The sequence below is a fragment of the Oryctolagus cuniculus genome, chromosome 12 (assembly GCF_051225735.1).
Source record: "Oryctolagus cuniculus isolate XC-2025 breed Fujian yellow rabbit chromosome 12, ASM5122573v1, whole genome shotgun sequence".
Classification (NCBI taxonomy): domain Eukaryota; kingdom Metazoa; phylum Chordata; class Mammalia; order Lagomorpha; family Leporidae; genus Oryctolagus; species Oryctolagus cuniculus.
This window is the reverse complement of record NC_142878.1, coordinates 41,734,507-41,748,856: the sequence shown is the minus strand read 5'-3', so window position 1 is coordinate 41,748,856 and position 14,350 is coordinate 41,734,507. Positions and strand designations below refer to the sequence as shown.

Below are 14,350 nucleotides of genomic sequence, written 5' to 3'. Positions count from 1 at the left end.
GGAGCGGGTACCTCTGTCTCCCAGTTTGAAGCACAGGGAACCTAATGGCAGCTCTCTCAGTCCAGCACCCAGATCCTGACCCGCAAGTTGAACTCTAGGTGACCAATCGTGGCACATGAGCACAGCAAGACCAGCTGTTTGCTGGAGTCCAGGAGTCACATGCCAGCATCACCGCGTGGTGTTCCCTCGCCGGGTGGCCCGGAGGTTATCTACACCGTACACAGAAAGAATCTGTCAAGAGCACTGATGTAGTGAACTACCTAGGAAGCAGGTGGCGTCTTCCCACCGGAAGTCCTCGTTATGACCATTCCATAGACTTTTCCTGCAAGATGAGGGCTCTGCCAGCTATATTTCTAGAAGGTTCTAAGCCCAGTTCTGAATTTGCATTTTTAAATACATGTGCAGTGCCACAGATGACATGGTACAGCTTGGTGCTAAACCATTTAGGTAACTATCTAGCCGGGTGGCTCTGCAATTTCCTCCTTCCCACTTCCCGTCAGGACAGAGGAGAGCTAGTTCCCATCTCTCCTGCCCTTTGCAATTGTTTCCTTATTTCAAACTCAGATCTTCAAAGGCATAAAGGAGACACTGAGCAAGCAGGCATCCCCAAGGGGTAGCATCTCCTCCTGCTGTGTTTTTAGCCCAGCATTAGCGACACTGACGTGGGACCAAGTTCAATGTCAAATTCTGTATGTACCACACCTCTGCACGCTGCTCTCCAGTGGATTCTGTTCCCAGCACTGAGCACGTGCCTTCATATTGCTCACCAGGGATTTGGGGAACACACTTGTTGCTAAGATTGAATGGGTGTCGTGTATCGCAGAAGCAGATGGCTTTTCAATTAATTGGGAGAAAAAAATGATGCTGTTCCCTGAAAAGAAACATCAGGTTCTTTGTTGCCGGGAATTCAGAGAAAATGGGGGGTGGGGGTGGGGATCAGGTCCCTTGAAGTAGGCCATGGCTATATATACTTTAGAACAGTATAGGCCAGAGATCAAGGCTTTAAAAAGGAAAAGGTGGTTTTTAGGTCAGTGTCACAGACCATGTATGTGGGGACAAAGTGGTGTTCTCTCAGTTTGAATTCTTAATTAAGATCTAAATTCAGACTCCTAACACTGACAAAAACAAAATCAAAAACACCTTTGTCACCCTCCGTTATTCTGAGTGTTCGGAAAACATCACACTGTCTCTCCAGGATTTGATTTACAGCTTGAAGAAATATAATTCCTCAGGAACAGTGAGTGAGCTGGGGCACTTCCATTTCCTCCCAGAAAGCAAAGGTCTCTAACTAATACGCTTGATACCACTCTGTCGGTCCACTGTTCTATCATTGCCAGTAGCCTGCATAATTTGAGAGTGCTGAAAATAAACCACTCCACCATTCACCATTGTGTTATTCTCCTAATTCTCCTGGTATCTTGCCAACTAATAAACAGAGGAGGCATACTTTCAAAAGCTGTGATTTTTTTTTTCATTACCTGGTATTGACATACTGGCTCTTGCTTTATGACTTAACCCACTAACAATGATTGAGTTCACTCTTTTAACTCATACACATGACTTCTAATTTGGAGTCCTTTTAATAACCTTAAACACATGAAAAACAAATAGAACGAGCTGATAATTCTGCACAGTAAAATACACTTCACATATTTAGCTGTCATGCTGTGGAATAACTCCACAAAGTCAAGTAGCACACAATTAGTAAAACTGTAGGGGGAGGAAAAGGAGTGTTTTGATCCTGAAGAATTTTGATCCTAATCAGATTGAAATTTCAACATTCTTGTAGTGCTTAATATCTTCAGTCACACACACACACACACACACACGTGCACACACACACACACAAAATCAAACTAATTCCAATGTCAGGTTTCACATTCTGCGACTGAAATAAAATGTTAAAATATACAAATGCATCTCGCTTTGTACAATAAACACTAACATCATTATAAAGTAAGATTGAGTCTAAAATTGTGTGATGGAATGTCTGATGTTTACCTAATTCTCAAACCAAAGCCAGCCCGGTAACAAAATGACAGAGCATGTAATAAGGCTTGGTTGTGTAAACACTGGGAGAAAAGGCAAAACGCCAGCACAGCATCTTGCTTCTCCAAAGCCCTAGGCTATTACTGAAGGAGGCCTCAACTGTGCTGTCTTGGCAGGGGAAGGTCATGGTGACATAGAATCAGTTCAAGAATAAGATAGAATTCTAAAACAAAGGGATGGTTAAAAAATAAACCCCATTAACTATTTAGCTTTTCTTCCTAGAGCTGTTGGCACAATTCCTGGTTCTGCTCATGTAAGACAGGTTTAAGCCATCTCATAGTATTTCTGAGATTTTGTGTATCTATCTGATGTTCCTATTTATGTATACAGCTTTTTTAAAAAAAATGCTATCGCTCTTAATAACTAAAAATGCTGTCGTTATCACTTGTGTTTTTTTTTCCTCACATAGGTATCTGTAAATCCATAAAAATGAACCTGTGTCTAGAATAGGATAAGTAAAGGGAGATTCTTAGCTGTACCAGCGTTTGACAATTCTGATCAAGCAGACCAGGAATTTTGGACCACCCCTCTCCCACTAGGTTAATTCAAGATGCCTCATAGTTCACTGGATTTCTCTAAAGACAGGATCACATCGTCAATGCCAACATGGTAGGTTAGTGAAAGGCTGGGATTCTCAAAGAAAGACTCCCAAGGGAGCATCAGGGTCCCATGCTTCACTCAGTGACCAGATACTTCTGCGATTTTTTTCTTAAGGCTAATTGCATTGATTGCTCAGGTCAGATTGACTAAATACACCTTTCAAGGTCAACATTTCAAACCACTCATATGATGACTTATTTGGGTGTCTTTAGCTCTCCATCCCCCTCTCGTTCTCCATCGCTCAGGAGGGGCTGACCTCCAGGTGATCAGCCAGGTCTTCCCAGGGTCCTCCTCTCCAGTCACCCAAAATGTCTATGTCCCTCTCGAATTGAGAGGGCTTTCGGTGCAACCGTCTGCCACGCTACCTCCACCTCTGCCTATATCCTGGAGAGCAGAGTGCTGAGCCAAGGCAAACACCTGCTGTGCATTTCTCTTTATTCCTGTTCAGTCCAGCTTTTTGTCTGTAGATGGAACTGAATTTGTCCTGAGACACTCCTAGGGTCCTTCCTGGGTCAAATTAGCAACAAGTCTGTAAAATCTTCAAGAGTGGCCTGTGGGAACACTTCCTTTCTCCTCACCAGCCAGGCTCAAGGCTGTGGACCCGTGGGATTTCAGATGGCTTAGATGTGGTGGCAGTTTCCTACCTAGCACCTTTCCCAGTAAGAGGAAACTCTGGAAGAATCATTCCAGAAAAAGGGAAGGACTTCCAGAGTGTCTGAGCCCACATGGAATTAAAAAGTGTAGCCTACACGATATATGTGGGGAGTGGGTATTGAAAAAAAATACAGTAGCCCAAGTGTTTATTTCCTAATTACCAACTTCTATACTTCTTAACAGAACTAATATACAGCTACCTGGCATAATGCATTCCATGCTGTTTTGCATCAATAACCCCTCCACTTCCCTCCTGAAGGCGTCTCATCGCCAAATGCAAGCAGACTGCTTAATGCAGGACTAATTAGTATATCCCCTTCCAGTCTGCGGGCCCTCCATTGTAATTCCTTCCCAGCTCATTTTTTTCCACAACCGAGCATCAATCAAAGTAAGTGCCCTGCCTGCCTAGGCAACACAAGATGTCCTCCATGCATTTGTCATCTGCCACACAAACAAAGGGGGAATTTAATTGTTGATTTGGGTTTGCAGCCCCTGAACGCAGTAAGAGAAGCTGCAAGAGAGGGAAGAAGGGCAGGCGTGAAGGTTGATGGGTGGACCACAGGCAGGTAACAGGGGCACTTTTTTATTCCTGATCTTAGCCTTCCTCAGAGCGGGGCATCTCGGGATTTAGCTGCAACCTGCTCATTGCTGCACTTCTTTTCCCCCAAAGCAAATGAGTTGTTACCAGTTCTTCCGTGTGAATAGGAAAATGCACGTGGAAGGACTTGCGTGTCCTAGCCACCGCGTCTGACTTTGTTCAGAAGCCAACACAGCTTGCATCGCGTGCCTGTCCATTAACTGAAAAGACTGTCACGGGGAATTGAGATAAGGCCAGGGTTTTATGCGGGAGTAAATCAGTATTATTATTTTGGGTCTTTTTTGTTTTGTTTTGTTTTTTGGCCTTTCCATGGGCAGGCAAACCCAGAGAACAGAGGGCCTACCCACCACCTGAGTGTCTCTGCAGGTCTGCTACCCAGCACAGTCTGAAACAGCAGCCTGGCCACCCCCTGGGAGCTAAATGCAGACTTTCAGGCCTACCTCAAACTACTGAATCCGAATCTGCAGTTAACAAGATCCCCAGCCGACTCAGTATTCACGTTAAGGCTGCAGAAGTACTGGCCAGGCTGGTGTTTGCAAGACACTGTTTTACATGGAGTAAATACCAACCAACTAGCCATCTAAAGGATTTCATTTTCCACTTGAGTTGGATGAATTCCATTAATAGTAGGACAAAGTGAGTAGTTAAGTGGCTCTCAGAGTAGCTCAATCAGAGTTCAAATGAAATGAGTATGTGATTACTTGGAAAAGAAGTTGTCTTCTTACCAAGCTATGAAGTTTTAGGTACCAATGGAGAAAGATAAGAGAGTATAAATAGTAGTGATATCCAACTTAGGGTGCAAAAGGGTATCTTTGGTTCCCACCACCCTCGCTGAGATACTGTTTTCCCTTGTGTACCTTGTTACGCATGAATATAAGCAGTAGTATTTTCCCTATTCAAGTTCTTCCAACACATATAAGTACTTACTATATACATAGCCTCATGGCATTGAGATGAGGTTTCAACAATAACTAAGGTATGGTCTCAACCTTCCAAGAGCTTATATGACAATAGAGAGGAGAGCATGAAAGGGGCAGTTCTAAGTAGAGGGCGCAAAACTGTACCCTTTTATGTATATGAATATGGATAAACGACAAATTATAAGGGTGTCTAAACAACCACAAAACACAGAAACCTCAGACCTGGGGGAAATCAAGGACAGGATGGAGAAGCAGCCCCAGAGGAAGTACGTTATCCATGACTCTGAAAGGGTGGCAGAGCAGGTGCTCGGTGGAGTGGGAAGACCCCACTTCGGATGCCCATAGGCCCTATCAGACAGCCTGGATTCAAGCCTAGCTCCACATCCCGTTCCAGCTTTCTGCTAATGTACACCCTGGGAGGCCCCCAGGCCATGGACCCTACCAGGCACGTGGGAGACCTGGATTGAGTTTCCAGCTCCTACCTGTGTTCTGGCTCAGCTCCAGTTGTTGCAGGCCTTTGAGGAGTTAACCAGAAGACAGAAGATCTCTTTCTCGCTTGCTCTTTTGCTCTCTCTCTCTCTCTCTCTTTCAAACTAATTTTAAATAAACTTTTTTCCCTAATTTTTTTAAAGGAAATGATTACAAGAAGCCAAGATGGTAGGATTTATGGAGGGATATCAAAAGGCATTCCAGGCTTCAAAGAGCACAGGCAAGACCTGGAACACAAGCAGATGATCCCTTCTCTCTCCCCAGAAAGTAAACCAGAACTTGGATTTGAGTAATAAATAGTACCACAAATCCCACATGGATTCTTGGGCTTTGCTGTTTACGACTTCAATTAGAATGTGCTTTTATTATGTTTTTTCTTAAAAATATATTTGACAAAAACAATAACCCAATGCTCTAATAAGGCATGATCAGGGGAAAAAATCAATACCTTGAAATCACACATTTTAACCCATAAAATCAATCCCATTACTTTTTATAATGGCATCTTGTTCTTAATCTTGTACAGGCTTTTTAGAAAGATTTCTTTAAAATATTTTCAAATGAAAACTCACCTTTTTAAAATCTTAGTGAGCCCCACAGGACTTAATTCGTGGTTGAGTCTAGCACACAATGGTTTTTCCATAAATGTGGGGTCAACTAAAGATCACATTATTCAGACCTCTTTATGAACTCCCAATCCTCTCTGGCTTCCTTGCATTTTCCATGGCATATCAGCAGATTACAGAAAACCCGAGTAAAACTGACATCAACTTCCTTTGTAATTGTCTTAACTTTCTCTTCACAACCAAAAGACAGCTATGGCATCACCAATCATCCGTTTCTCACAGGGCAGTGTCCAAAGTCAGGAAAAGGTCATCCACTGCTCTGTGTTCATTTCTGAGAGCAAATAAAACATTCCCTGTGGTCACCCCAGTAGAGAGAAGCCCCTTAAGTCTCACTGCCCAGTGTCTCATTGAATGCCCAAACCAAAGCCACACACACCAGCAAGGGGATGGAATTACCAGGTTAAACAATCCAGCTTTCTCCCTCTGGGGCTTGAAAGGAAAGCATCAAATGTAAAACTCAAAGTCAGACTTTTATTATCAGGAGGAAGGTGCACAACAGCTGTCCAGTGGCCGGTCAGCAATGACCACCACATCGGAGAATCTGTAATGTTTACACAACAAAGAGCTTCAATTTCTAAAAATCTGCCTGACAGCTAAGAAACAGAATTTCTCTGATTTCCTGGCTCTACTTTTTGTATTCCTCTGCCTTTCCACTTACAGGTTTCTTTTTAAAGATGTCTAATGAACTCAACAAAATTACCGCATCTACAAACGCAAGGTCCACCAGAGGCATTGAGGAAGCCAGTGTCTAAGGTCCACTGTATCCCTTTTGTCCTTTTTTTTCTCTCCCCACATCCCAATCAGTGTAAAAGATCCCTGACTCTGTTGCTTGTCATTGTTAAAGGGAAGAATTCACCCCATCAGGGTTGACTCCCTGGGCTCTCCTGCACCCACCTGCCACTTCCCATGGAGTCATCACTGTGAGAAAAGGATTTAGAGAAAATGATTGAGAAGCACCTGTTTCCCTTTCGGAAGCAGTAGGGCTGAGCCCCTATTCTTAGAAGGCAGACATTTTCGACAATGCCCACAGGAGACCCTTGCCCTTGAGTTTCATCACTGAGTGTTTGCATCCTGTTCCAAACCTAAATGAATCTCTGGCGAGGGGAATGTGATCATCATGATTGAGACTACTGTAGGGGGTAGGGGCAGGCCCGTGGTCCACTGTGCTTTCCATGGTATCCCCCAGTGTCTGGCACAGAGTAGGCACTCAAAACAAATCTTACCGAATGATTGACCAAATCCACCATGTCTCTGTTACTGGCCATAAATCTTTCTTCATTCCAAGGGGGAGAGTTTATTGTTTCTCCTAATAGAGAAGTGACCACAAAAGAGAAAGCATGGGGGCTAAAGCTTAGACCGTCCTTAACTCTTCTCAGGTGAAAAGGACAATGGGTAGTTTGGAAACGCGCTGGTAGGAATGAAGACAGCTTGAAACGATCTGAGATCTGAATGCCACTGGTGCCAGCAATTACTCTGAGCCTTGCTGAGGTGGGGGACAGGCACCATCAGTGTTTAAAAGCCTGCGCCTCCATCATTTCCATTCATTGTCAGGGAGAAAAGGGAAATTGACATGTTCTAAATCGATGAAAAGTTTTCTGCATGATTCAATATTAACAGTTAATAAAAATCTATCAATTGGCAAGTGGTATAGAGAAAAAAAAAACCTCTTCTGAGGTTGTAAATCACAGAGATAGCAATTCAAGCAAGGCCTGTCATTAGCGTATTGGGGGTAAAAATCCATAGATGATGCCCAGTCAATCACAGGTCTCCTGTCCTTAAGCACGGAAGTCACATTAAGTATCAAGTATCAGCCAACTTTTCCAAATATTGCTCGGTGCATAGATTTACAAAAAAAAAATAAGTAAATAAATAAACTAAAAACCAATTTGTGGATGCCTGCTCTTTAAGACATCTAGCTCACTAATTGCAAAATCTATTAGGAACATTGGCCCAGCCTCAAAGTGTTGGCTGATCCTACAAGCAGTGCTAAATGAAAAGCTGTCTCTGTTGCAAGTAAATAAAGCACTTACTGCAGTTTCTGGCTATAATGCTGTTTCTCCTGTGGGTTTTGAAAATGACCTTCCTGTAAGCATCAAGGACTATAACTTTTTAGATAAAGAAACTTGTTCTTGTTGTAAGTCTAGGTCAGGATCATTCCCCCTGTAGCCTATAGTTTTCAAAAGCAGAAGAAAAAGTAATCCAGAATTTAAAGGGAAAAAAAAAAAAGACCCTGTTTCCAGAATGAAGTTCCCTGTCAGCCTGCCTTGGGCCTTAGGTGGAGAAGCCGAGATTAAAGAGTCAGTATTCTTTTTCATGTTTCATCTGCCAGTTTTGTGAATGTAGAAAGAGAACTAGTGGCTACAGCCAAGCACCCAACTGTGGTATTAAGTAGGAAGTGTGATTCAAGCACACCCCCCCTTACTTATTCACACACATACACACACACACACACACTTTAGTGAATTCAAAAATAATTTTTGCGTCTCCTGCAGAAGGCACCTGCTCCCTGTTCTCCACAGCCATTGAGGAAGGTACCTCCAGGAGGGGGTGCAGGGCCCTGCAGATGGGTCCTCCTATCGCCATGATGATAATGAAGCTCTTTGTTCAGCTGTGTGAATGTCAAGTGTGGACTCTCCCGATGACCTCACCATTTCCTATTTATTCTATACTTACCTGAATGCACTAAGTATTGCAGCTTTTTAATGCATATGCAAACCGCTAAAATGTCCTTTTGTGGAACACTTGCTAAAAGGCCGCTTTTGAGATGAGTTCTGCATCTCCTCTTGAAACTGCGTTTGGGCTGCTTCCTTCTTTCTGAGACACAACTCGCTCACTATTTAGAATCTTTGGCTTGGCTTTTGCAAGACAGTCCCACAGGAAGAGAGCACGTTCTCTTTTCTCCTCCCGTATCCCTGAGGGCAAACGTGGACTGATGTGTTTCAATTTACTAACAGAATTCACGTTCTTGCCCTAGACACTGGCTTCCTTTATGTCCTTTCAGTCAAGGCTCTGTGTCTGTGGACAAAGTTTTCCCAAGGAAAACTGAAATCCCTCTGTTGGTTCCTGTGCATGGGGCCATGGATGTGAGCTTCAGCAGATCTGGGGGCTACAGCCACCAGCCCCCCCAAGCAGGATGCTTCCTCTATGCAGACATGTAAGCTCCAGCCACAAGAAGAGGTGACAGTTTAAAAAGATATTCAGTAAAACTTAGCATCCCCTCTTTTGGGGAGAAAGGTGCATTTGATGGAAAAGGTTACATACTCTAAAACTAAGCACTTGGTAGCTTGCTTTGGATGGACCTGTATTTGCCAGCTCAAGTCACAGTTGGGGGGTAGGGGTGCTCTTTTGACTCCACTGTCCAGAGACATTTGCTCATGGTTCTCTAACTGTCAGAGGCGCAGAGCCAAATCAGTTCAGCCAGGAGGCTTCAGATCTCTCCGTCTGTCTCTGTCGGATTCTCCCCCAACGTGCGAGGCCACCCCTGGTTGGAGCGCAGTTTCTGACTGAGACGCTTCGGGCGTGGAGGGTATGGTGGTGCTGAGGACAGCGTCGGTTTTCCCAGGGCAGTAGCAGCCAAGAGCACTTGGTACCCGGTGCTGCCTTTGACCTCAGGGTGCTAAGGAACAGGCTCCTATGGGTGGCAGGGGCATGCACACGTTGGTCTGGAGCCAGGCGATACTGTAAGTGAAGCTATGAGAGCGCATGCGTCCTTCCATAGCTCTGTGTTTTCCTTGTGCAATTGAAAGAGAGGATGTGTCCAAGTTTTGAGAGCCTCAAATGGAAACTCGGTCTCCCAAGCACAGCTGGAAAAACCCAATTCTGGGGATGGTGTGACACAGACCTGTGGATTCAGGGAAGGACTCACAGGATACCCAACCCCCAAATTTTGGACCAGCGGGAAAGTGAATTTTGAACAAACCAAAGATGCCAAGTTGTGTGTTAGAAGTCCACAGGCTTCCAGACAGGATATTAAAAATCCAGTCCACAGCCATATGTCCTTTGCTTCCTTCCCTTTCGACTTTGCACTCATGGTTAAGAATTTACTCCTGGGCGTGCTGGTTTGAAGGGTGTCTCTCTTTCGCAAGGAGCAATTACCTGGTTTTCAGGACTTCCATGGCAAGCAGTTTGCATGGTGCTTATTTTTGGTTTTGCCCACAAAAGGGATTTCCTGGAACAGACTAACTCTCATAGTCTCCCATTTCTCCCCATGATCCACAGCGAAAGCAACAGCCACTGGATTCGAGGAAAAACAGTGAAGTTTTTGCATGTGGTTTGCCAGTTAGCTAGTATAGTACATGCTAAAAATCTCTTCCAAACTGGCTCCAAGGTTGCTTCTCCTTGGGAGCTGATTAGGACCACGTGAGCGCAGGAAAAGCTGTCAGACCCTGCCTCCAGCGGCTGGAATGATCCCACTGGCTTGCCAGTGTGCCTTTTTTTTTTTTTTGGCAAGTAAGACACTGCATAGCAAAGCCATAAATTTGTATTGCAGAGCCCCCAACAAAAACAATTCCATGTTCCTTTTTAAAGAGCAAAATTCCACTGGGGCTTTTTTGCTGGGACCTCCTGAAAAAGGAAAGCAGCTTGGGCAGTAGTTGGTCACCACGTGCTGCTTTCACGGCGTGGGACTAAAATCGACGGCCTCTCTGTAGTTACCTAGTGCCCCCTGAGGCAGGGGTCTCATCCAGGAAGAACTTGGCCCCAGCACAGAATCAGGATGGAAGACTACGGTAGGTTTCCCCATTAACAGTTGTTGGTCAGACTGGCCCTAAGCCTGACCACAGCTCCACTCCTAATCATGGTCACCAGCTCACCCCAGTGGCCTGCCCAGCCTGCTTTGTGGTTGTCACCATGCTAAGTTAAGCCCAACAGCTGTCTCCCCAAGGAATCCCTCAAGTGGGCCCTTCTCCTTCAGTGGTATTGGAGTTAACTTCTGTCATGGAAATCCACCTGTCCTGTCTTTCTCGTGTTTAGGTCTCTGGTCTTTGCTGGATGGCCCCTGGCCTGGGAGATCAAAAACGCAGTGTTCCTGCATTCCCGGGCCCTAATCAACTCCTAGTTATCTTCTCAGCAAACACAGATTTAAACAGACCCAGAATCCTCTTGTCCTAACTCAAAAACAATGATACCCTGTCAGTCCTTCAGCAAATAAGTCTCTCAGCCACTCCCTGGTACCAAGCAGGAGACCACCAGGGAGGCGGAGGTTTTGCTAGGTATCTAGTTGAGAATTGGGACTCAGTTTTTCAGTAAAAAGTTATTAGGAAGGGAGTGGGCTAATCTTTTTGTTGATTCTGCAAATTCTATCTTATAATTCCTTTATCCCTCTGTCCTTTCATATACTCTGTGTTCTGAGAATTTGTGGGTTTGTTTGTTTGCTTGGAGGTAGGTATTCTGTTTTGTTTTTTGCCTGCTTTGGTCAAGTTCAGTCCGGAGCCCCCAGGCAGGCTGGGCTGATCTGGTTCTGCCATCTCGAGGTTTTCTTTCCACCATCCTAAAAAGGGGCTGCTCCGTTTCCTTGCTTGTGTTAAAAAATGCTGGCAGCATTTGCAACGATTCCTTATCCGAGGTACAAAGCAGATGGACACACAGACCAGTGACCAGTCCTGGAGGTGCCATGAAAGTTTTCCCAGTGAAAACGGCGGGCAGGATTACATAACCCGTCGTTCATTCCCTGCTCGTAGTTAAGCAGGTCGAGAGGATTTGAATAAAAGCGCATCTTGTTGCACGCAACAGTGGTTTGACAGAAGAGCTGTATGGCAGAGTCAGTATTTTACTGCTTTCAGCTTCACCACTCGGTTTGTAACCCAGGAAGCCACGCGTGCGGAATGGCAGGACGTACGATTGCCTACAAAAGCAGAGTCTTATGCTACCTGTGGAGCCTGGCCACGGTCAGAAGGGTGCAGACTGGGCCCTTAAAATACCCTCAACTGTTGAGTCATCTCAGTCTGGAACTTGCCACACTTTGAGACACTCATCAGAGTGAGGCTCTCCCAAGGAATGGTGAAGACGTAAGTATTAAATTTTACAACCAGCCATTTGGCATATTGTGAGAAGACAGAGAGCCTGGGAGAAAAACCTCCAAGTTTATGTGTTTATGGAGATAATATATGGAGGGTTGATATTTGATCACTTTCAGAACTGGGAAGAGAAGCTCGGGACGTGATGGGAAAGCCGCAGCAGGCTTCAACACGGCTCTTTTCCAAAGTGACTTCCCTCTACCCGTCCACACCCCCCCCAAAAAAAAATCAAAATGTACTTCATGAAACTATTGTATATGAAGCACTTATTAGCCGTAATTAAATGGACAATATGAATTTACTACGTCTTTAGGACTCTGGCTTGTTCTGGTTTAGAGCAAGATGATTAATGCAAATACATATTACTTGAGATAACCATTTAGCAGCTAATTTAGCCAAATTTATTACAGCAGTTAGAGGTTTTTCATTTTAGCAGACGGAGACAAGGACATGCCAAAAGTGGGAGAGGTAGACGAGTGCACACTGCCCTCTAGTGGCCAGCCAGCTGGTGCGCTTTGGGGAGGGGGCGCCGAGCGGCAGCTTTTGCACATTTCCGGCATCCTTATAAACCCTTGCCGTCCAAAGCACTTTATTTCAGGGGATGATTTACTGCACTTTCCCCCTTTTACTAGCTTACGAGGATCCAGATACAAATCAAATCAATTTCAACTTGGCAAGATTTTGGTTAAAGTATCATTTTTAACATCTGCATTTTAAAGCTGTCTTTCAGTGGGTATTTAATGGCACCCATCCCCATTACTGATTGTTTTTACTTGTTCCTTCATTTGGGGCCATATTTCAGAGTCCGTGTGTAGCTGTCACTCTGTCTGGCTCTCACCAAGTCAATTCTGTGCCTCCCTTAGGCCAGTGTTTTTCTCTGACTTGACTGGGGAATTTATTTTGTTGCAATGTACAGCAAAGTCTCACCAGAATTCCTCCCCACCCCTCGACTGACCAATGTAAATGTAGTTCATCCAAGGACTATATATTCCGTTAGACAAGATCAAAAGGGACTGCTGTGTACAGACGCCGGCCAATATTGCTCGCACCGAGGAGAAATGATCAAAGACAGCAGGCTAAGACATTCTCTGAACCATTCAAATATCCAGAATTTCCAAGAGGTCTACCTCGAAGCTAGGAGTAAATCGCATGCACATTTGCCCTTCTTCCCAGCTGACGTCAAACCCAGTGACAATATCCACACCACATTAGGTGTTCTGTGAGCCAAAAAGATTTGTAGTCTTTTTAGTCTTCCTTTCACGCCATGGCTGCCCAAAACGGAATAAAGTCTCTTCACAAATGCCTGAATCCCCCCCACTCCAGGACTGCCGCTCCACTGAATTGCTGATTTCCTATTTGTCCTCCTAATGGCCTTGTGCATACGATATGTGCTTCTGCAAAGCATACAGGGGCTACCCAAGACTTGGTGCAGGACCTCCTGTTTCTAGGATCGAGGATTTAGCAAAGATGAAAATCATCTCATCCTAGTCTTAATGCAATGCCTTCTGTTGTGTTTTTGCTCTTTTCCTAGTGCTGAACAAGGGTCAGTGTGTGACGAAGTATTATCGTTGGATGCAGAAGAATGGAGGATATATTTGGATACAGTCTAGTGCCACCATAGCCATCAATGCCAAGAATGCAAATGAAAAGAATATCATCTGGGTGAATTACCTTCTTAGGTATATTTCTAATTCTTTTTTTCAAAGTTTCTGTCTCAGTGACCAACTATGCAGTGCTCCAGTTAATAGCTGACATGTGAGTGTTACCTGTTGACAGGCTCTTTCGGCCATGAGATTCAAAGAAATGTGAGAAGACCTAACTATGTTGCAAGAGACCTACAGGGAAGAGTTGCAAGATTTTCAGTAATTCTTGGACTCTCAACATGTGGGCAGCTCTTCAAAAGTTTCTTTGGTTTCCCCATGAACACTCAGGCCACATAAAGAATACAGACTTTTGCCTGCAGTGGAAGCAGTTTTTTAAACAAATAACCTCCTTATCCTCACCACACACACATGCACACTCACCCTCTCCAGTCCCTGGGCTAAGGGGGGTTGGGAGAAAATAGCAGGGGTTCGTTATCTTCTTCTCTTTCATCCATCTGACACCCTCGGCTTATTGCCTAGGATTTCATTCCCTAAGTGTTAAAGGGTGGGCCAGTGGTATGAATGGCTTTGCCAGAAGCCACTCGAATCTCGTTAGCAACGTGAAGGCAGTGTTCTCTTGTCCACTGTTCCAGGATCTCAGGCCAGTTTGACATCTCTTAAAATCTGGCGTCAGGTTTATATCCCATGAACAACTCCAAGTTCAATGATTTCTTAAATTCTGGAATGAGACATCTTTTTTTTTTTTTTCTTTCCCCATCAACTTTCTATCTTTACATACAAACCAGAGGAAATGTAA

General features: G+C 44.5%; 1 protein-coding gene across 9 annotated transcripts in view; it reads left to right on the top strand.

Annotated features, from left to right (window-relative positions):
• The window catches only part of NPAS3 (neuronal PAS domain protein 3), a 926,676-nt gene that overhangs the window by 903,428 nt on the left and 8,898 nt on the right, over positions 1-14,350 (top strand). For all 9 annotated transcript variants that reach the window (XM_070053760.2, XM_070053764.2, XM_070053762.2 and 6 more), the window contains one exon: positions 13,482-13,629. In XM_070053760.2, coding sequence (XP_069909861.1) covers positions 13,482-13,629 — 148 coding nt within the window. The remainder of the gene's footprint in view (positions 1-13,481; positions 13,630-14,350) is intronic.